This window comes from Typopeltis vanoorti, chromosome 19, assembly GCF_054136105.1.
Source record: "Typopeltis vanoorti isolate ZY-2024b chromosome 19, IOZ_Tvanoo_1.0, whole genome shotgun sequence".
Classification (NCBI taxonomy): Eukaryota; Metazoa; Arthropoda; class Arachnida; order Uropygi; family Thelyphonidae; genus Typopeltis; species Typopeltis vanoorti.
The window spans coordinates 6,454,792-6,479,729 of NC_143567.1; the positions used below are offsets into that span (position 1 = coordinate 6,454,792).

The following is a 24,938-nucleotide window of genomic DNA, read 5'->3' on the forward strand; positions in this document are numbered from 1 at the left end:
CATTTTGACATGCTCTTTGTTCTCTCTCAAATCATTTGTACCAATTAATACAATTAACTCTTTTGCTCGTTCCTGCCTCATATTCAGTGCCTCAATCACTCTACTCATTTTACCGCCTGGAAAACATACCTTGTTCATTTTATCCTCTAGCACACCTTTAATAATGGAGTCGCCATACGACGCCACTCGCTCATCTTTTGTTAACTCTTTCATGCCATCATGATTTTTTTTAATAGTTTTGACCTGAATTCTCTTAATTTCATTCCGCATACATTTCATTTCTTGCTTCATCCAATCCAATTCACCTTCCAAACCTCGCGACTCATTCACTCTATCATTAAATCTTTCTAACTCAACCCCCTCTTCTCACTTTCCCTCTCATTCATCCTTCTTTGTTTCCATACTTTCGGTCCAACATACGTCCAACTTTCACTATCATTCTTCTCACTTTCACTCTCACATATCTTTGTTTGTTTCCGTACTTTCGGACTAACATGTGTCCAACTTTCGCTATCATTCTTCTCACTTTTACTGTCATTCATCTTTCTTTGGTTCAGTACTTTCGTTCCAACATGCGTCCAAATTTCGCCATCAGTCATTCTTTTGATTTTTTTTACTTGCGATTTCTGCATCACGCCATTTCTACTTTCATTCGTTCTCTCAATTTCGTTTCTTTCCGCCTCACTTTCGTCTCTTTTAACATCCGTTACGGTTTTCAAATCGCTCTTTTTCTTTTTTCCTGATTTTTTAACATTTTTTCGCCTCTCTTTCTCACCATGCTTCTCTTTCAAACGTGCACTTGCGACACAATCGGTACTAGCACTTTCTGTCATCAACTTCATATTCGCATTCATCAATTCCTCATTCAGGTCACATTTTGCACACACCCTTCTTCCATCCGCACTAAACATCCACAAATCATTTATGTAATCGAAGGAATACATATAACAAACCGACTGAAATCCAAATTAAAATCATGGAATGACAATGCCGCCGCCATTTTTTTTTTTTCCCTGCAGGTTACTAGGTCTAACATTAATGTTTTCGTATTTAGTTTAAGCAAGAAAAAAAAACCCACACTAATAATATCGGTAGCATACAACGTTTACAGCAGCTCTTACTTAAACAATTACGCATATATACTTAATTATTCCTAGTAAAACTTATCTGAATCAGGAGCTCTTCAAAACACGTCTGTAGCGCTTGACCCACTAGCGCCCTCTCCCAATATGGTTGTAGCGCTGCATCATAGTGCTAATTTGTGCATTGCAGCAGATGAATATGACCAAATATTCATTTTTTAATATTAATTTATTAAACCATTCTCTTTTTTTTTTTATTTCTGCATAATGTATGTATAATGGAGTCACTTAAGGATCAAAGCAAGATAAGTGGGAGGAGACTGCTACATGACATGTAGGGAGTTTGGAGAATGACTAAAGCTTTCAGCATAGTATCCAATCCTCATCTACTGATGGTGTGTCCCGTTACTAAGTATTCATTTGCACAATGAACAACAAAGATATGCTTGCAGTTTGGGACCTAACCAAAGAAACCATCAGGAAAGAGGTGGAGGAATTAGATATATTAGAGAAATCTTTCTCTGATTTATTCAAGCACTAGAAATCAGAGAAAGTAGATATAATATTTGACACTAAACACTAACTTCTTCAATGAGATTTAATTTTAAGTAAAATGTTTACTTAAAAAGTTAATTTTAAGTAAAAAACATTGTACCCATGAACATTGACTTGTTCATGTTCAGTATATGTTCTTAGAGATATACAAAAAATGTGGGTAAGATTGCTGGACTTGTTTGGCAGTGGTTAGCATATCCTCTCTCCAGCCAAAAGGCTGCGGGTTCGAATCCCACCGTGGGCATGGATGCTTGTGATTGTCTGTGAAAGTGGTCTTGGGCAGTTGATGGCATTAGTGTAAATGATGTGGTTCACTGTAGTTGGTAGATTGAGATGGAGACAGAGAGTTGTAGAGTAGGTGCCCTCCCTTGATGAGACTGGACTCCTTGGAGGTGTCACGTAATAATAATAATAGAGATGAGTTACGTGCAAAAGTAACTGAACAGCTGTCATGAAAAATGTAGGAAAGAATATGGATAATAAATTATTTTGAGGGAAGAGCTGCCTAGAATGCCCTAGAAAGAGAGGAATGAGTACAACAAAAGAAGTCAAAGATGATAAAAGTTAAGTGAAAACAGAAAACAAAGAAATCTTAGATGATTGGAGTAATTACTTCTAAACTCTATTAAATGATATTAACAAAGGATAGAATAGTAGTAGAAAATATCTTAGAGAAATAAAATCAAGAGTACATATTAATATTTCAAATTAAAAATGACATATAAAAAACGAAATGTAGAAAGGCAGATGATATTGAGGTGCCTCCATAATACAATTTGAAGAATGACAGGGTATGCACTCTTCCAAAAATGCTATGAAAGCGAGGGTCAAAAGTGTGCCTCAGGTCACGAGATTGAAGTAGTGGATGGAACTCAGGATATTCTTGAAAATGTGTATGATGAAATGGCAGAAAGAGATTAAATGTGGCATGATTGAGAGAGTGAAAGTGTTGGAATGAATGCAGAAATGTCCAGAAGTACAAGATGAGGGCTTGACTAAGAAAAAAGGAAAATTTAATGAGCGAGTCTTTTATGACAGTTCAATCATAAGTTTTTTATTGATGAGAGATTGACAAAATCATTCTTTCCAGGTGCAAAAATTAATGATGTTAGTGGAGCTTTTAGAGCACAAAGGTTGGGGCAAAAGAAATGATCATAGTGGAATGGGTGATTTAAAAGGAGAAAAGTATGGCATGAGAGGAAATGAAAGAATTACTGGAAGTAGCAAAAAGAAGAGCATGAGAGAGTTAAGATAGTGAGTCTGTTGCCATGGTATGACAGAGTAAAGCTGGGGAGGAGGGTGACTGACTTGATGTGCAGGTTATGCAGGAAGAGTTTGTGGATGTGTGGAGTGAGTTTGATGGGCAAAAGGACTAATACAAGAAGGATGGTTTGCATATGAATGGATTTGGTGTTAGGAGACTGGAAAAAGTGTTGTTGAATGAAGTGAAAGTGGATGTGCAAAATCAGGGAAACTAGAGCTTTTAGGAAGGTGGAGGAGAGGGAAGCACTTGAGTGGATATGCAGATATCAGCAAGGAAGTTGAGTGTAAGAATGTGTATAATATGCCCAAGTTAGTACCACTGATAAAAACCAGAATGGGGTAGTTAGTATAAAGCATCAGGATAGCAGTGGGTCTAAGGGGCTTTTGCACTTTATGTACACTGATGCCAGGAGCATTTGGAACAAACAGGAGGAATTTTTAGCATTGGTTATTTTATCCTGGCCAAAGGTTATTGGCATTAGAAACATGGCTGACAGAAGATGATATATTTGGATAGAATGTGAAGGATACAGTGTGTTCAACCAAAGAGAGTAGAAGTTCAACTTTAGGCCAGTGAAAATAGCACATTTGAGGCTGTCTGGGGTGAGATAGAGACCACCAGAACAGTTGAATGCTGCTATAGACCGGGGGGGTGGGGTGCAAAGCAGCTAGGTTCTCGTTTCTGCACCCTGTTAGTACCCATTAGGGGAAGCTAAAGCTGCTATCAACCAAACGTAAGTGATTGAAGTAAAATGCTTTCAAATTTCTGCCCTAAAGAATCCTACCTGGGGCCAAGCCTAAAAATAATATCATTTAATATTGAAGGTTTCTCCAGTGTCAAGCAAGATCTAATTGCAAATATTTGCAGAGATAATGACTGTGATGTGCTCTGCCTGCAAGAAACTCTCAGAGGAGGTGCTGCAAGACCTTACATCCATGGCATGAAACTCATCAAAGAAATACCCCACGATAAATATGGTAGTGTGATATTTATAAAAGAGAACTTGATCCCATCGTCCATTGACTCAATGAACAACAGAAACATTGAGATTATTACGATCACATTTAAAAATATCTCAATCACCTCAGTCTATAAACTAGAAGAAGCTTTTTCCTTCCCTGACATCCTCCTCAATAATAATGCATACATGACTAATGTTGTATTAGGTAACTTTAACAGCCATAGTGTTAACTGGGGTTACACAAAGTCAAACAAAGATGGAGAACTTGATGAAAAATGGGCTGAAAACCTTTCTCTAAACCTGATACATAATCCAAAACTCCCTGCATCTTTCAACAGTGGCAGATGGAAGCGTGGCTATAACCCTGACCTCATATTTGTTAGCTCAAAAATATCCAACATCTGTGTTAAAAATGTTTTAAATCTGATTCCACATACTCAACATAGACCTATAATGCTTCAATTCAACCCAGCAATTATGCTTAACACAGTCCCTTGCAGACGACGATTTAATTTCCACAAAGCTAATTGGAAGAGTTTCATGGAAGATCTTGACTGCTCCATAGAAGCAGTCCCTCCAAACCCTCAAGAGTATCCTGAATTCATAAAAATACTGAGGAAAATCTCCACAAAATACGAGGATGCTGCACAAACTACATTCCAGGCCTTTCCAGTGACATGCAAGCCCACCATGCTGATTTCTTATGACTTTACAACACCCAACCCCTTCTCAGAAGAGACTATCCAAGCAGGAGAAAAATTATGCTCCAAGATGGCAGAGGAAAGGCATTCCTCATGGAAAAAGGAAATAGAAGCCTAGATATGACCCATAGTAGCAGAAAGGCATGGAACTTTATCAACAGAATTAGGAAGGATTTCACTAAGCGATATGAGCATTCGCAGGTAACAGCTAATCAAATTGCTCACCAGCTGCTGCTGAATGGAAAATTCACTAAAAAGCACACAAAAAATAGAACCCCAAGTGAGGAACAAAATGTGATTAACTCAGATTTCACAATCACTGAACTCAACGCTGCCATAAACCTATTAAAACCTAGAAAATCTGCAGGCCTTGATGATGTCTGTAATGAACAGATTAAACATTTTGGAACCAGGACTGAAGAGTGGTTATTAAACCTATACAACAGTTGCCTCAGAACCCTAAGGATACCAACTATCTGGAGGCATGCCAAAGTGGTGGCCTTTCTGAAACCAGGGAAACCTCCAACAGAAGCAAAAAATTACAGACCTATATCACTACTCAGCAACCTCCTTAAACTCTATGAACAATTAATTTTGAATAAGCTACAACCCCCTAATCGAGCCTCATCTTATTGCTGAGCAGGCTGGCTTTAGACCAGGCAAATCTTGCACATCACAAATTCTCAACCTCACTCAATATGTAGAAAATAGTTATGAGCAAAAACTAACCACAGGAGCAGTCTTTGTAGACCTTACTGCAGCATATGATACCATAAACCATCTCACACTCAGAAATAAAATATACAGAATGACTAGAGACTATCTCTAGTCATTCTCTATACTAATCGCCTTGTCCTTCTGATCCAATCACTACTGGAAAACAGATGCTTTTACGTGGACCTAGAGGGTAGGAAGAGCAGCTGGTACTTCCAAAAAAAAATGGCCTTCCCCAGGGAAGTTGTGTTATCACCATTACTTTTCAACATCTACGTCAATGATCTCCCCATCTTTCCAGGAACTAGAAATTTTATCTATGCTGATAACTTTGCCATTGCTACTCAGTCAAAAAATTTCAAGTCCATGGAAACTACTCTATCACTTGCCTTAAATAGTCTAACCACATACTATACCAGCAATCAACTAAAACCAAACCCCTTGAAAACCCAGACTGGCCTTTTCCACCTTAACAATAAGGAAGCTACAGATTTCTTGGGAAGGCTCTAATATAGAACGTTCCTGGAACCCAATCTACCTCGGTGTGACTTTCGATTGCACCCTCTCACATAAAACCCACATAGAAAAAACAAAGGCAAAAGTGAATGCAAGAAACAACATACTAAGAAAGCTTACCTCCTCCAGATGGGGTGCAGACCCTAGCACACTGAGATCTTCTGCCTTGGCAATTTGCTATTCTTCTGCTGAATACACCTGCCCAGTATGGTCCAGATCCTGCAATGCTGAAAAACTTGATCCAGCATTGAATGAAAGCTGCTGCTTAATTACAGGATGCCTGAAACCAACACCACTAAAAGACCTGTATACTTTGGCTGGTATTGCATCCCCTTCAATTCGAAGGGAGGTGCAATACCAGCTGAGAACTCTTTCATCAGCTGAGAATGCAGAATTCTCATTCTCCCACATATCTTCTGAATTATAACAGTAGTCAATTACATATTTAGCCCTGTTGGCCTTTATTTCACACTAGATAGCCTCAAATGAACTGCCCTTTGAATCCCCATCTCTCTGATGGGCTTTAATTCCTCTGCTCTCATTAGCAACTCCCCCCCCCCATCCTGTTTCTTCTATCCTCACTATATCCCTTGTATTCTATTCCTATGAGCATATCGTCCTTAGTCAACTATGTCTCACTAATGCCTATAACTTTTGGCCAAGTTGTGCTAACCAATGCTAAAACTCCTCAACCTTATTTTGAATACTTCGGACATTGTATATAAACTGCAATATCTACTTCATCCCACACCCTCCCTTACACCTTGTGTTATTTAGACAACTAAAATTAACCTGTGAAGGGTAGGTCTTGACTTGGTAATTTGCTTACTTTTTATAATCAAGTGGCAATGGACATGGATAAGGGAAATGGCAACTCAGTAATATTGCTAGACTTTGCAATATTACTTGTAGCAAATGGGATGAATATAAATTTGGTGATTTTGAATAGAGGGTGGCTGATGGACATATATCAAAGAGTAGTTTATACAGGAGCTGAGTCCAGTTGTGGTTCACCACCGGTTACTTACAAGAAGGCAAGTGCTCTCTGCATTTGGAAAAAAATCTGAGTTTGATTCTTGTTGCGACAAGAGGAACTGTATGTGCTTTTTGAGTTGAAGATGAGTTAGCCATTTCCATATGGCGGGAGCCATTTTTTGTTTTGTTTTTTCCTAGAAATGTGGGTTTTTTTTTTCATCCCACATAAAGTCAAATCCAACACAGAATTCAAAAATTTTAGATAAAATATGGTTTCTGTAGGCTACATTTCTATAGCTGAAGAATTAAATAGTGTAGATATTGCACTCCCATAATGACTCCTTAGAGGATTAATTGAAGGGCATTGTCAGCACATTGTTCATTACAAGTTGCATTTGTGATTGCTGCTATAAAAATAAATTGCAATTTTGTAATGTTTATTATTATTATAATTATTGTACAGGCACCTCCATGGAGTCCTTAGACTCATCACAGGAGACCCAAACTATCCACATAATATATCATATCTCTCCTTGCACCCATTAACAGACAAAGCACTCACAACCGACTCTAGCAACCATTTCCATTCATTCACAACTCTCCAAGCGAGAAATCTAGTTTGTGGATAAAACTATATTTTATCCACAAACCTATCAGCAGAGCCTGGGAAGTAGTCAAAGGATGCTTGAAGGAAGTACTGACTGCAGAGTTAGAAGAATAAATTTCTTGGGAGTTTAGATGGAGAAATAATGCTTTAAAGCAAGAGAATGTGGCAATACCGATATTGTGAAAAGAGTGATGATGTTATGGCTAATTAGCAGTATAATGAACAGGCCAGGAGAGTTGTACATGGTGACGAGGCCGAATCACATCATGAAAAGCAGTTATCCAAGTAAGCCGAAGAAATTTATGAGTAATTTTATTACAGTGTAGCAAATAAAAGGAAGAGGATTATATCAGGGATTTCCCAACTTTGAGACATACCTTGCTTGGGGAGGTACAGACAAGTCCAAAAGAGGTGTGAAGAACCTTTTAGTTGTATATTGTTACAATAATTCCACCTTTCCCAAAATAGCAGTTTCAACATGGCCGGAGGAGCCACAAACATTGCTTTTGCTAATGGCCAGCTTGTGAAAGTAATACGTCCACAAATTAAATCAATTTGGATTTGATGGCTGATGCTAATAAGGAGGAGGATGAGTTCATGAATTACAGAGCAAATCTTTGCTAAGGCAAAATTTCATTAATCAAAATCTTGATGAATTGTGATGTTTTCAAATTTCTGCATACCCAGTTTTGGCAAATAATAGTCTTTTAACTTTAATCCCATTTGCTATAATCTGTCTATGCGAATCTAGATTTTCATCATTAGTCAATTGGAATTTATTGGATACCAGACATGATATTTGCCTAGCACTGTCAGTGACCATTCCTTGATTTTCTGTCCTAACTGGTCAAAAGCATTAAAGTGGTTATGAAGAATCATATAATTATTTTAGAATTGCTTTATTATAATTATATATTATAAATCTTTTATAATTGGGATAATTTTCTTTCATTTGAACATTTTTATTTTTATATCCAAATTAAAAATAAAGTTCCTTGTTCATTTGTGTTCATTTTACTGTTTGCATTTTTAGGGAAGGAGGTGTTAAATTAAGATTACGCTAAAAGGAGGTGTGATTGTAAAATGTTTGGGAACCCCTGGATTATATCCTTAGCAAATGTGGATGCCAGAGAAACTACTGATCCATTAAAAATAACTGAGTTAATTTTTTATTTAAGTAACATATGCATTCCAGGCAGGGTAAATTAGCTTCTAGGTGTCAAGAGTGGATGAAAAGACATGTAGAAGAGGTAGGGTTATTAAAACTATTACAAGAGCTTGATTCAGATACAGTTGGATTGGATAGGATATCATGAATTTGGAGGAAATATGCAGTAGAATTAATAATGCCCTAATAGATGTATAACTTGATTCTCAGCACATTCAAGATTAATGACAAGTGGAAGACAAGCAAGATAATTCTATTATGCAAGGATTGAGCTAATGCTGATGCAATGAATTATAGACCAATGTCCCTTTCTGATGTTGTCTTCAAGATTTTGGAGAGGCTAATTTGTATCCAAAGTTAGGTAGTGAACACTCAGATCCTCTATAGGTAACACATAAATTGTTAAATATAGTGCTTGCTTGTGTTCTGTAATATAGTAACATTAGAGTTAAGAGGAATGGATATACTATGATATTTCTGGGTTTTTCCCAAGGTATTTTACAGGATGAGGGTTGGAAGAGAAATGAGGAGGGTCAGTCAAATGAGTGTCGATGCTCTGACTGTAAAGAAAAAACACAATTGTTATCTGATGCCTATAGGATCAACAGGTAAAACATGCCGGCTCGGACGTCACCCGGATCAACAAGGCCTGCGATACCAATCGAGCGATCAGGGTTGGATCAAAAAGTGGGATACCAAAAGGAAACAGAAACTGAAACTAACAGAAGTGTTATCAGTAGAAATGTGCGGACACTCTGGATGTCAGGAAACTTAGAATTACTTCGTGAGGAAATGAGATATCGGTATGATATACTAGAATTTGCGGAGATGCGATGGACATCATCTGGAGAGATCAATGGATGCAAAGTAATATGGTCAGGACATGACACCAAGCAGGAGTTGGCTTTCTTCTTAACAAAAGTGCTTGAGAGGCACTGTTAGGCTACAAACCAGTCAATGAACGAATCTTAGTAGCAGATTTCAGGCAAAACCATTTAACATATCAATAGTCCAGATATATGCACCCATCTGACAGCACAGATGAGGATATTGACTTATTTTACAAATATCTGACAGAGACAATAGAAACGATACCAAAGCAAGATGTGCTAATTATTGAAGGAGATTGGAATGCCAAAGTTGGAATAGATGATGATGGTTAGGAAAGAGTCATGGGAAAATATGGTTTCCGAGAAAGAAATGAACGAGGTGAAAAATTGCTAGAATTTGCTGTTGACCACGAGATGATGATCTGTAACACAAGATTCCAACAAAAGGAGTGTGAAAAATGGACGTGGCGATCAAATGATAGAAAAACCAAGAACATGATTGATATGATTACGATGAAAAGAAGATGGATAACATCATTACAGCAGTATCGAACTTTTCAAGGAGCAGATATACACTCGGACAACAGTTTAGTAATTGGAAACATCAAGTTAAAATTAAAAAAGAAATATAAACCCCAACATCAGAATAGAAGCGATACAGCAAGAATAAGTGAAGTAGAAATAGGAAGAAAGCACAGAACAGTGTTAGAAGAGAAACTTAAAAGTGTGGAGAAAGAAAAAAACGCGAATCTAGGAGTGAAAAGAGTAATGAAGGCGATAGAAGATGCAGTTGAAGAAATAGTAACAGAAGAAGAGATCAAGAAGAAATGGATTAGACAAGAAACACTGAAGTTAATACAGGAGAAAAGAATGTTGAAGATAAGAAGGATACATCAGAACAAATAGAGAAGCAATATAGAAGAAAGTGTAATGAGGTGAAAAAAGGTCAGAATGGATAAGATGAAATGGTTAGAAGCCCAATGCAACAATATAGAACAGTACTATGGAGAGCATAAAACAAGGGAGGTATACAAAATTATCAGAACCATTAATAGAAAGTGGAAACCAAAACAGACCACAATTAAAGTTGAAAAGGACAAAGTATTGATGAATAAAGAAAAAATTGTACAGCGGTGGACAAGATACTGTAGTGAGTTATATGAAGAAAAACTAGAATTGTGTTATATTCTTTTGGTTTATTAGTCGACCATAAATATTAAAAGATTGACACAATTGTCAACAAGTTTCGCCAGCAATTCTGTCTGGCTTCTTCACGACAAGAAAGTCGGTATACAATACTGTTCACTAGTAAAAAAGAATAATGGAGTAGCACAGTCGAATCAAGTAAAATTAAAACTGATGCATAACATCATACGCATGGAGCGTGGAGTTTCAGTCATTGTTCGTTGAGCGTGTTGTATAGTTTTTTGCAAAATAAAATTCTGGTAAGCTAAGTGAATTTATTAGGCTTTTCCAGGTGTCTTTCAGTATCATACCTTGATTTCTGTTTAGATTATCTCCTGTCTGGAGTACAAGTGCCGCTTCTTTGAAGTTTCTACATCTAAAATCCTCTTCTATATAAGGCATGGAGCTGTTATCCCAATCGATGGAGTGCTGGTACATCGAAAAATGATGGGCTAATCCTGAAGTGTCTGTTCTGTTGTTGTTAACATCTCCTATATGTTCTTTTTTTTTTTTTTTTTTTTTTTTTTCGAATTTCTAGGCTTCTTGAAGTTTGGCCTATATAATTTAACCCACAGGAACAACGGATGTTGTATACCCCTGCGTATTTGTAAAAGACATTACTGTCCTTAGGCGATCTTAAGATGTGTCGTATAGTTTTGACAGGTTTAAAAGCAACCCTGATGTTGAAAGACCTCATGAGTTTGACTATTTTTGTTGAAACTGATCCAGCATAAGGGATGGCGATAGATGATGCATATTGTGTGACAAGTAGTTGCTGTGGATTGTTCCTATGAAGAATCTTTTGGATTATATTTTGTGGACAACTGTTGTTTACCAATGTTTAAGAAATGAGAGTGAGTTCATCAAGGAGATCCTTTTCTTTTGAAATAATATTAGTTGCTCTATTTTTAAGCATATGTATAATGCTGAGTTTTTGTGCATAATGGTGAGCTGATTTGAAATGTAGGTAAATCTAGCCAGTAAAGAATCACGAATTAATAAATTCAATAGACTCTATGGAAGAATACTCGATGCAAGACCGTGTCTCCCGGATGAAAAAGTTATTTTCAACTTTTCGGACTACACATTATCAAAACCAGAATCTGACATTCTAAAAAAAGGTTTCAACTTTGCTATCACTCCAAATCACGTTCCAAAGATTGATTTCATAAGCAACATAGAAAAGGGACTTTCTTCATTCTCGGAAACATTAGTAAATGATATTCATTTAAAAAGCACCATCATCCTTTCGACCTTAAAACTACCAAAACCTAATATAACACCTGCTGAAAAGCATGCTCTCGCAAACCTAAAAAAGAGCTAAAATATAATCATCCTAAAGGCAGATAAAGGCAATTTGATGGTTATTTTGAACACAAGACTACCTAATGAAGATCGCTAATTTAGTTTCGGACACGGCAACCTATCGCATATTGGATGTAGATCCAACTACAAAAAAATCAAAACGAGACTAATGTCCTATTACATAATATGACGAGGTGGCCTTCAGAATTACAACGAAGCCTAAAGTCTCTACACCCATTGACGCCACGCTTATATGGTGCACCAAAAGTGAACAAAGTTGGTGTTCCGCTCCACCCGATTGTCGATGGGAGAAATTTTCCGACATATCTACTAGCTAAATATCTAGCCGGTCTTTTGAAAGATAATATAAAGAAATCAGATTCCTTCATAAAGGATTCTAAGCATTTCACAAAAAAATTAAAAGGCATCACCATCTTAAATACAGACATACAAGTCTTGACGCAGTGTCGTTTTTCACAAACATTCCTGTTGAAGAAGTTATCAAGATCATGGAAAATCTCTATCCTCATGACATAGTTCAGCTCTTTCATCATTGCCTCAAATCAAATTATTTTAAAGTAAATAATTCTATTTATAAAAAACTTGATGGCTTAGCCATGGGCAGTCCCTTGTCACCTCCCTGTGCTGATCTGTTCATGGAAAAACTAGAAGTTGATATCCTGGCCAAAGTAAATCCTAAGCCGTTAATTTGGTGGAGATATGTAGATGATATATTCATTATTTGGAAAGACACAGAAAACACCTTATTTGAGTTCCTTACAAAAATAAATTCCTTCCACCAGAAAATAAAGTTCATGTTAGAGTTGGAAAAGAACAATCAATTACCTTTTCTAGATACACTAATAAAGAAACAAGAGAATGGACAAATCCAACTCACAATATATCGTAAACCTACAGACACTGGATGTTACCTACATTTCAAATCAGCTCACCATTATGCACAAATACTCAGCATAAATTCACTTAGCTTACCAGATTTTATTTTGCAAAAAACTATACAACATGCTCAACAAACAATGACCGAGACTCCACCCTACATGCGTATGATGTTATGCGTCAGTTTTAATTTTACTTGATTGGACTGTGCTACTCCTGAACAAGAAAGTCGGTACAATACTGTTTACCGACTTTCTTGTCCTGAAGAAACCAGACAGAATTGCTAGCGAAACTTGTTGACAATTGTGTACATCTTTTAATATTTATGGGCGACTAAAAAACCAAAGAATATAACTCAATTTTAATGTTAAGAGTGACCAAACAATTTACAATTACGAAGAAAAACTAGATTTAAATAACATTGGGAGACTGACTGAAGAATTCATGCAGATATCACCACCAGGTAATGAGCATGATATGGACATTTTAAGAGGAGAGGTAGAAAAAGCAATAGGACAGCTAAAATACAACATGAATCCTGGTAATGATAACATCACTGGAGAAATGATTAAATATGGTGGTGAAAGTATGGTTACAGAAATGCACCAACTATGTAATATGGTATGGAAAGAAGGGAAAATGCCAGAGGAGTGGGTGAAATCAATATTAGTGACATTATACAAGAAAGGAAATATGCTAGAATGTAAAAATTATATAACAATTAACTTGACAAGTCATCTTGGTAAAGTGATGATGATGATATTGACAGAAAGATTGAGAACACAATTGGTAGCAGACAAGCAAGCAGGATTTTGGAAGAATAGAACTACAATTCAACAGATTTTGACAATGAGGTTAACAGCAGAGAAAGCGAAAAGAAAAAACAAAAACATGTATACTTGCTTTTGTTGATTTTCAGAAAGCATTTGACAGTATTGACCAGAAAGTGACATTAGAAGTTCTGGAATCCTGTGAAATTGATAAAAAAAAAAACTAATATCTATATTAAAAGATGTTTATCAGAATGCAGTTGCAGCAGTTAGAATAGGTGATGATTTGGGAAAATGGTTTAAAACAAGCAGAGGTACTAGACAGGGAGACCCAATATCACCAAGCATTTTCATCACACATTTAGAAAGAGCAATGAATAAAATGAAAGAAGATGCCACAGGAATATCTGTACACGGAATGAGAATTAACAATCTGAGATTTGCAGTTGACATTGTTATTATTGAAGAAGACGAAAGAGAACTACAAAAAAACACTGAAACTGTTAAATGAGGAAGGGAAGAGATTTGGACTTGTTATGAACTTTGAAAAAAACAAAGACAATGGTATTTGGTGAGAAGAACATGAAACAAAAGATACAAGTGGATGGAACTGATATAGAAAATGTAGAACAATTCACATATTTGGGAAGTAAACTGACATATGACTTGGACTGTAAAAAAGAAATAAAGATCAGGATTGCAAAGGGAAGAACAAATCGGAAGGTCATGGATAACATCTCGAAAAGTAAAGTGATCAGCCTGCAAACAAAACTAAAAGTACTGGAAACATGCATCTTTAGCAGTGTCCTGTATGGATCTGAAACATGGGCAGTAAATAAGGAATCAAGAAAAAGAATTGTGGCATTTGAAAGAACTTGTTACAGAAAGATTCTAAGAATAGGATGGGTTCAAAAATCACAAATCAAGAGCTGTATCGGAAGATACAACCAAAATCTAATGCAGAAGATTATAAAATGGAAGCTGTAATTATTTGGACACATCTGTAGAATCATTGAGGACCGGAAGATAAAGACATTTATGTTTGGTATTTTGGATGGTGTAAACAGAAGAGGTAGACCATGCAGAGAATGTATAGATTATATAAAGCAGTGCTTCCCAAACTTCTGGATGTCAGGGCCCCTTTAGAAAAATTTAAATATTTCACCCCCCCTCCTCAAAAAAAATCATAATTTAGGCATATATTATTATAATATTTATTGTATTTATATTCAATACAAAACATACACAGCGAATATTGCAAAAATCAAATGCAAATATTACATTTTTAGCATCTTACATACACAAATGACATGGCACATTATCTCATATATTTATATAGATAGATATATATTGTTATTGTACATTTGCAGTACAAGCACATGAAACGTAAAACGATTAGTAATAAAGAAAGAATTAAAAACAAGTTTAATAAAAATTTAATGTGATGTTACAATACTGCTACACAAAAAGTCAATATCAGGTGAAATATTTGAAACTGCAATTCTTAGATTTCTGCTTTGAAATGAAACCTATATGAATAAGCATATATTTACTAATATTCATTAAGCTAGAAATACGCAGGAAGCAAAATTTGTGAACCTGCACCAATGTGTGATTTTTTCTATTAAAATATAAAAAATAACAAAACAGAAATAATAAAACTTAAATACGCTTCTTTTAAGATAAAAAAAAATCTACTTAGTCTTAAAATATTTTAAAGTTGTTTTCATTATTTCACGCCCCCCCCCCCCTCAACAAAACCTACGGCCCACAGTTTGGGAAGCACTGATATATAGGACTAGTGTGGAATGGATATACAAAAACTGCGACACTGTGCACTGGACAAAGAAAGGTGGAAGAAGATAGTGAAGGAGGCATCAGACACCAACGGGCAGTGAGCACATGGTTCATGATGATGATGATTTGACAGGATTCCATATGTAAAGTCGTAATACAAACTCAGAGCAGTGGGTATAGAAAATAAACTTTTAACATGAGTAGGAGAGTGGCTCTATTAGAAAGGATGTATGTCAGAGTTGGGTATAAGAGATCTAGGTGACCAGTATTGTACTTGGACTATTGTTGTTTAACTTATATATTAATAGTATTTTTGGATAGACTATAGAAAGAGAGAGAGATAGTCAGCTGTTTGCTGATAATGCTAAATTGGGGGCGGGTTGGTTTAAGGGCATTAAAGAACATTGCTGATTACAGAATTCCTACAGGTGTTGACGTGAGCAAACATTATTCCATGAGTATATATTAACCCTTACATACTAGGTTGTGATTTATGCATCAGCAAGTTTAAGACATAGCTTAGCATGAACGTGTTAAAATGGACCAATAAAAGGCGAATATATAAACTTGGGCAGCATTTATGTCTTCTAAGTGGTCTGACCTAAGGCAACTCATGAATGCCAGTGAGTGTATTCCCAATAAGTTCTCTGGCCAACTTTTTTACGAAACTTTCATGGTTTCTACATTTGGCTTTGAAATAATGCTGGATTTAATACCCACTTTAATTATATAATTTTGCATCACCAAACTGAAGCCTTCTTGCAGCTCTTTATTTTAGTAAATACTTTCACGCACCATCCAAGAGTTTGCTTATGAAAAATACACCTCCCTGACATTTCAAGTTTCTTAGTATACTGAACGAGAGTTTTTGCTCTCTTAAGGTTTCTGCCTGGTCTCTGAGGTGAACCAACCATTTCAAAAACAGCTGTCAGGCCAGTGAAACGTTATCAGAATGGATCAATAAAAGGTGAATATATATGTTTTTGGGCAGCTTTTATGTCTTCTAAGTGGTCTGTGCTAAGGCAACTCGTGAATTCTGGTGAGTGTATTCCTGTAAGCTCTCTGGTCAACTTTTTTACGAAATTTTCATAGTTGTTACATTCAGCTTTGAAATAATGCTGGATTTAATATCCACTTATATAAATTTGCATCGCTGAACTGAAGCCTTTTGAGTCTTTATTTTAGTTTGTAAAAGTTTCCAGTTCATAAGGTGTGTAAAGGGGAAAAATTAGATATTTCTCAAGTGCTATAAATATTATAGAAAAGGTAATAGAAAAATTAACAAAGAATTATATCCAGGATATCCTTGTAAGTGTCATTTCTGAAGTATGTACAGACTGAGTGTAGTAAACATTTTTTGAAGAGTCGTGATCTTTCTTCTTTCCAATCTATATCCATAATTGATGTCCCCTCATAATAATCACTCAACCTGCACTCATTGTACTGATTTGCTCATGCATGTCTTCCAGATCATCCCTGGAATCAACTGGCCTCTAGCAGCAACCAACCATATATTTTGTCTTATTGGCTTTGATATCACACCAGTTGCTTCAAATGAACAGCCACCCTCCTTCCTACTTTCTGTTATTTTTGGCTGCAGTTCTTCTGCTATCATCAGTAATCACTAATGCCTATAACTTCTGACGAGGTTGTTCTAATGCCAAAAATTCTTCCCTCTTGTTCCTGATACTTCTGGAATTAGTATACTGAAAACTACCTTTACTTCCTGAATTGACTCTATTCAATATTTTTGATTGAGAGACTAGATTCCTCACTTGTTGGTCATTCTCACACTCACTTGCCTCATGGGTGCCTTTACACGTATTCACATGCATCCACCTTAATTGCTTCGGTTTTCCTGAATTCCATGCTGAGCGTGCTTCAGCATGCTCAGCATGAAATTAGAAGTTACTTAAAAATCAAAGCTACATAACTGGGTGAAGACCTTTTTTGAATTAAAAAAAAAATCTTTCAAATCAAAAACTAGCTCTATACAACACAGTGTTCAAACCAAATTTAACTTATGAATCTGAGAACTAGACTAGAAATACTTAATCAAAGATTAGAGACAAATGGATATGAGGACTCTCAAAGTTTTTTATTGGGGGTGAACACGTGGATCAGTGGCAGAATCTTATTATAAATGATGATATTAGGAAGGACCTTTACATTGTTACTATTTAGGAATATGTGATCAGAGCTAACCTCAGGTAGGATGGTTACTTAAACAGAATAGAAGAAAGATTAATCAAGCAAGTGTTTTTCGCTAGAATGGTACGAAAAAAAGATCAAGAGGAAGACTAAGATCTAAGTGGATTGATACAGTAAGAAGCATCTTAGAAAACTAAAATATAAGATCTGACTATATTGGAGTTCTAACAGATTTATTTTGGAGGAAAATTTCCTCGATGGGAAGTTAGTATTAAAGTAAACTTTTTTTGTCTGATTATCATAATGTCCTTTTTCCTCCCCACTAAGGGGTACATATCAGGAATTTGATAATTATGATGAATTTGTGTTCTTGGTGGACAATGCTCTTAGGAGTATGTAGCAAAGGCCACATAAGAATTAATTGTCTTGAGGAGTACTGTATTTGTATGCTTGTCCAGTTTTAAAAGGAAATTACTTACAACTGCACCCTTCCAATGTAAGAGAGATGGAAATAAAGCATCTTTATCACATCTTTATCCTATATAACAGGGGTGGCCACATTTTTTGTAGCAAGAGCATTAGTTACCTACCAGAAATTGTTAAGAGCCACATCTCAAAGGTCTATGTCATCATATACGTACAAATATAAATACAATATCATTTATAAGGAATAAGGAAAAAAAAGTTTTTGAAACATTATATTTATTATTACATACTTTTTTACATGTATTTACATTTTTTTATTTACTGTTTACTAGTAGAAGGTTTATGGATTTCTAAGTTAGCAACTAATTTTTGATAATTTGGTTTGTAATTAGTAATTGAACTTCTTATTAATTCTTTCAAATGTTGGTTTGTTACTTGAGAACAATACTTGGATTTTACAAATTTCGTTGTTGAATACAGTGATTCAACATCATACGTCAATCCAAAAATTGATAATAAACAATATGCTGCATATTTTAAATGGCTGTACTTTATGGTAGGACACATTTCCAAAATTCATTGATTGAATTTATTGATTTATGTAACATTTTAAGATCTTCGTCCTCTTGCATTTCTATTAACTCCATTTCTCCTGATGCCGTTCCAGGAAGTAATGCGTGAAACCGTTGTTAATTACATCAATTTCAAATGGATTTAATAGAAATGTGATAGATGGTTTTAATTCTTGTAAGTCTACAAATCGTTCTTCAAAATCGTCCAACAGGTTGTTTAATTTTGCTCGATAGTTACTTATGGCTGTAGGAAGAATATCACATCCTGAAGTCGCTTTTTTCAAATGTGGAAAGTGTTTGAATGTCTTTTCACTTATATTTTTTTTGAAAAAGTTGTAAATTTTTTTTTAAAAAAAAACTAAAAATGCTCTGGCTCAACTCTGAAATATTCTTGTCCTTGCCTTGCAGCGACACATTGAAATTTTGTAGATGTTCCATTATATAAGTAAAAAACATTAAGTCCTGGATCCATTCATTGTTTTTTAATTGCAGATATGATTGCTTTTTGCTTTTTTATATCTAGGAATTCAATAATAGGTTCCAATAAAGCTACACGTTTGTTTAATGCATCATATGTAGATAACCATCTCCCTATGCAGTACAATGAAAAATCATTTATTTGTTCATTCAAATCAAGTTCATCAATAAAATTTCAAAACTAACAGTGGTTTTTTACATTGGTCCAAATGAAATTTACGATTTTTATGAGTGGTGTAAACACATGTTCAAAATTAAAGTGTTTTGCAACAAGATGTTCTCAATGCCAAATACAATGAATTGGAATGAAATCTGGTATACTTTCATCTTTTTTTAAAAGTCCAATTAATCCTACATTCTTACCCACCATTTCTGCTGCTCCATTAGTAGCCTCACTTTTACTAATTTACTTTTTGGAACATTTTTAAGGGCAACACCAAAAGCTTCCTTAATATCAACGCAACGAGTACTATCCTTTAATGCTATTAAATCTAATAATTCTTCTCGCGTCACTCCGTTCTCAAGAACGAAATGAATAAAAATTGCTAATTGTGGTTGGTCTGTAATGTCAGTTGATTCATCAAGCGCAAACTAAATGCTACACAAGCTTTTATATCGTTTTCTAATTTTGATAATAAATCCACATTTATTTCTGAAATTCGACGTTCAATTGTATTTCATGAGGTAGGAATGTCATTAATTAACTTTTAAAAGTTTTGAATTATTAGGATCCAGTGACTCAATTGTGTCAAGAATGTTTTGCTTAATAAATTCCCCTTTGGTATAAGGCCGTTTTGCACGTGAGATGTTCCATGATATTTTAAAACTAGCCTCTATTACAGTTTTAGATTCTTCAGTAAATTTTGTCATGAAGTGAATTTGGTTATTAACTGAAGATGTCAACGATTTAAGCTTTTTAATTCGTATTTCAGATTTTTCTGGATATTGAGACAAAAACTCGCAATGCAATTTTTCATAATGACGTTTTAAATTCACTACTTTGAAATTGCTCATTGTTGAACTACAGATGAGGCATAAAGTTTTACCATTTTTCTCAATAAAAGCATAGTCTTCTTCCCATTCCTCCTTAAAATTTCTATGTTCGTTATACTTCCACTTCTGTTTATTTTCAAGAGTCATGCTGTAAAATATTCTATAATAAAATTTTAAAAATAAAATATTAATATTTAAATCATTTGGAATTTAAATTATTACCTTTTTATTAATATAAGAAGTAAAATTCAGTAATGTATCTTTTTAAATTTTCTGACAAGGTAATATAAATATAACTACATTGCCGAACAGGTTATGAACAGCAAATTTCATCAAGCCACTTAAAAACATTGACCAATCGAGCAGCAAAATACAGCTTATTAGGGATGGCAAACAAGATGATTTTTAGAGAAAAACATTGCTTTTTTTTTTCTTTTTTTGGCTTTGCCTCGAGTTTTTTTAAATTATAAATATTTTTTATTTGTTAGTTGAGCCACAATAAAACTTAAGAAGAGCCACATGTGAGCCGCAGTTTGGCCACCGTGACTATATAATACTATTACTAGGTTAATAATAATTATAAATCATAGAAGCATTTATTACTGACATTTATGCATTTCATATCCATTAAGAGTCTAAAATTTTCCTCTTGTAAGCTTGATTCTTTAAATAACATGTAGATAATTGAGGCTTTGGGACAACTTGATGTCTTTAAAAATCATTAATTATAGGTAACAATCTAGAAAAGGGTCTAAGAAAAATAAACAGAGAAGACATCGTTAACCAGTGTATGTTTAATGTTGAACTTGTTACTGATGATGTTGAAAAAGCTGTTGCTAAAGTTCACTTAGATCAATCAGGTAAGATGGAAATTATTTCTAATATAACACATTTTGTCACATTGTCTTTTTAGTGCATTTACATAATTTTTGCATTATTCTGTTAAAGATTTATTTTCTGATTTGCTTCATCGTTTCCAAATATCTGCTTATATTACACCATTCAACAACATTTTTATTCATACAGAAGTTTAAGTGGTATTATACATATTTTTTTTGAATCCTGATTATGAAATGAAAATTTAGGACTTTTTTTTTTATAACACTCCCACACAAGAGGCTGCAAATAAATGGGAAGAGGGGAACATGATGGATGTCACCTTCTACTGAACAGTGCCATTGTGAATATCTGCATAGAGGAAACAAAATGTAGAAACTTACCATCTGTAGGACCTAGTGGCTGAAAGAGAGTTTGTGTTAGAGATCTCGTTAATCAACTGAACTGCCCTCTTCTAAATATGAATTTTTAGGAGATGTTTTAGGTACATCCCAAATATGAGAGCAGTATTCCAAGGCTGGACAAATGAAAAGTAATTTTTTGTGCAAAAAGAATGCCAAGATTTTTGGAAGTTGAAGATGATACAGAAATAATACAATTATTCCAGGAAAGTCTTGACTTTTAAGTTGATCGTTATCATAGTTAATGGGAGAACTGTTTAGTGTGTGTGTGTGAGTGAGTGAAAAACACCAAACTACATTCTAGAAGCATTGGAGGTGACTAGTTTGTTATTCCCCCATTGAAGAATAGTAAGATCGGCACTTATTGTAGATGATCTTGAGGCTTGAGATGTTTGAGCACTCTGAGCTTCATTATACAAATAGGATAAGTAGTGAGTGCTAACAGAAAACTCTGGATGGAATTTGAGGTCTGTGAGAGAAGGTTATTTATCTATGTTGAGAAATGGAATAGGTTATATATCAGAAGCCTAAAGAACACCTGCATTACTTGGAAAATCTGTAGAATCCTCCACCATTAAATACATTTAACAACCCTATAGAAAACTTATAATCCAATTACAAAGAATGGAATACAAGCTATGAGATGGCAGCTTGCTTAACAGCCCTTAATGCCAAACTATATCATCTTTAGAAATGTCAAGTACAACAGCATATTTCTGTAACATTTCCATAACATATGCCCAGATGTGGATGACATAAACAAAATCTGCTGTAAATCTTCATTGGCAGAATTTATGATGGGGTCACTGATTAGCTGACAGCTCTCTGCAAGTCAAAGTTGATGATCTTTTCCACTACTTTAGACCGAAGTGAATTGAAAGCAATAGGTTGATAGGAAACACTTTTGGAATTGGTAGTATATGAGCTTTCTTTCATGCTACAGGGTGGAATTTCCTCTAAGTATAATATAGTGTAGAGATGATAAAGAACAGATGTTAGTTCAGAAGCATATCTCTATGCAATTGGTGAGATATCATCAGGACCAGAAGCCTTTTTGATATCCAGATTGTTCAGTATTCTTCTGATATCTTTCTGGCAAATGACCACATAGGGTATGATGCAGTGTTACAGATAAAGAAGGAAGTGGTAGACTTTTGATGCCTATGGGCGATAAATGACAAGAATGATGCCAATGGCTCGGCTCTATCATAACATTCAAATTCATGTTTGTTCATAGTTGGCAAATTATGCAGTCCTTGATCTTAAATTTTACCTACTTCTGTTAGTTAACCATGCTACCAGCCAAGATGTCTATAGACGGCAAGGTTACAAAATATAAGACTTATTGTTAAACTGACCATAGATTTTTAATTCGTACGTATGTTCATACAATATTGCCTACCGGTTTCGCTAGTAACTGACTAGCTTTCTCAAGGCTTGCACAGTACAAAAAAATGGTAAATACAAAAAAGGTTTAAGAATACAAAAAAAACGTTAGTACCTGTTAGGTAGCTAAGGTAACACGTTTGCTTGACATTTCTACTCAGTATCATGAACACGCATTACATGCAAACGCGTAATATGATTATTCGCATACTGTAGTTCTGTTGAACTGAGGGAATTAATTAGATTTTTCCAAGTATCGTTCAGTATGGCCCCTTGATTTCTGTTTAGGTTGCTGCCTGTATGTAGCACTACTGCTGCTTCTTTAAATAATCGATGTCTGTAATCTTCGTCTACGTAGGGTATAGAGCTGTTATTCTAGTCTATAGTGTGGTTCGAAGTTGAAAAGTGATGTGCTTAATAAAAAAGTGTTCATAACCGCCTGTAGAATCTCGTTGATATGCAGTGGCCTTTCTTGTGTTTCTCCACCTCTCTCTCTCTCTCAGGTCATCTTCATCCAGTTGCTTCCTGCTATTCTAATGAGTTCATCCTCTGCTTTCCTTGTTCTGTGGAAATCTGAACTGTAGTAAAGACTGTCTATCATCCTTTATCCTGGCTACTTCCACTCTGTCTTTTTGAATAAATTAAATAATTTTTTTTGACTTCTTTAATGTCTAAATTTTTACCTTCTGTGCGTTTTTAATTCCTAAAATATTTCTCTCCAAGGCATATTGGAATACTCTAAATTTTGCTCCTTTTTTTTTTTTTTTTAATCAGAGACCAAATAGTATGCCAGTGTAAGTAGTAGTAGTGGAATCCATTAGCTTCCTTTCATTGCATGCTTTGGTTACTCTGGATTGTATTTCTAGTTCTTGCCTGTTATTGCTGGCTATCATTTGTTCCAGATAAGTATAGTGTAGCACATATTCATTGTCATCTGCCATGATAGAAGTTTTGGAGCTATTAGTTACAATTTCTGTTTTTATAAAATTCATTTCAAATCTTTTCAGTTTGCTTACATCATTCAAATAGTTTATCATCTCTATCATTTCAATGAAATCATCTGAGAAGAGCAAAATAATCAGTTTTCGAACACTGCTTAATTTCTTTCTTACGATTTTCATGCTTTAGTTGGCCCACTAAACTTTTCACATGCCTCTGAGAATTTTATGGATGGAGAAGATGCCAAATATTTAAGTTTGCTATAAACTCATATGGAGACTGTTTGTTGAACAATTACTTTATTGAGTTTAAATCTGTACTAGTGTTTGTGTACATTGTAATACACTTCTTAGAGTGAAATAAAAAAATATGGCTGACTTAAACAACAAGCAAATTAGTGGAAACATCGACACAAATGAAAAAGAAGTTAACTTGATTTTTTATCCAGCTCCCCTAGAGGACATTAGTTCCTTTCAGTACAATTCATATTGTTTCTCCAACTATCTAATGGAATACTGTGTATCTTCCACATTTGTAATTTTATGCTCTGAGAATACTGGTTATAAATTTGCCAAAATAAGTTCAACACACAGTGTGGTCTGTAAGTTTAAGGACAAAAATTATAAATGATTATTTGTCAAGTTCAATATAGAACACAATAAAATTGCAAATCCTGCCACTACCAACATACAAATCACTGGAGTGGAGGTCCAAACTGCAAATGCGGGGTGCCCTGAAAATATGCTCCATATATAACTCTGTAAACATAAAGCTACTGAAAGCAGACTTCACTGAAATTTTAGACCGAAACAAAGAGGAGTTGTAACAGAATTTAATGCTAAGCTTTCAGGACAAATAGACAAATGGTGTATCACCATATTAATAAGTACTCTCAATCATAGATGCTGTAGAAAGTTTTACAAAGTATATGATACTTGGCGAAAAATTATATTTTTGTTTTACTCTTTTTATCGAAGCCCACAATGGGATTCAAACCCGCAGCCTTTTGGCTGCAAGTTCGAATCCCATTGTGGGTGTGGATGTTTGTGATTGTCTGTAAAAATATTACATCTCACACCTAACTTATTTAACCTTCTCACCCGTGGTATACATTTAAACATTGCATCCACTAAATATTTTTTGAAAATCCCCCAAGCTGCATTGATCTCTTTTCCAGCTAACTCCTCATTCCATGCTACACCTGCAAGCTGTCTCCTGAGCTCTTCATAATCACCCCCCTTGTAGTTCCACATATACCCTTTTTTCACTGGGGTCCTTGCACTGCTGGCAACCACCCAAGTAATCACCTCATGGTAACTTTCACCAATTGGTGGATGATTTGATACCTCATTGATAATTACATCCTCCGATGAGATGACCAAATCCAAGACCCTTAATCCTCTTGTGCCCTCTGTTACATACTGTCTGA

General features: G+C 35.1%; 1 protein-coding gene across 16 annotated transcripts in view; it reads left to right on the forward strand.

Annotated features, from left to right (window-relative positions):
* LOC150095834 (uncharacterized) overlaps positions 1–24,938 on the forward strand; it is a 1,527,755-nt gene that overhangs the window by 1,156,648 nt on the left and 346,169 nt on the right. For all 16 annotated transcript variants that reach the window (XM_090409494.1, XM_090409490.1, XM_090409495.1 and 13 more), the window contains one exon: positions 20,678–20,806. In XM_090409494.1, the coding sequence (XP_090265620.1) occupies positions 20,678–20,806 (129 nt within the window). The remainder of the gene's footprint in view (positions 1–20,677; positions 20,807–24,938) is intronic.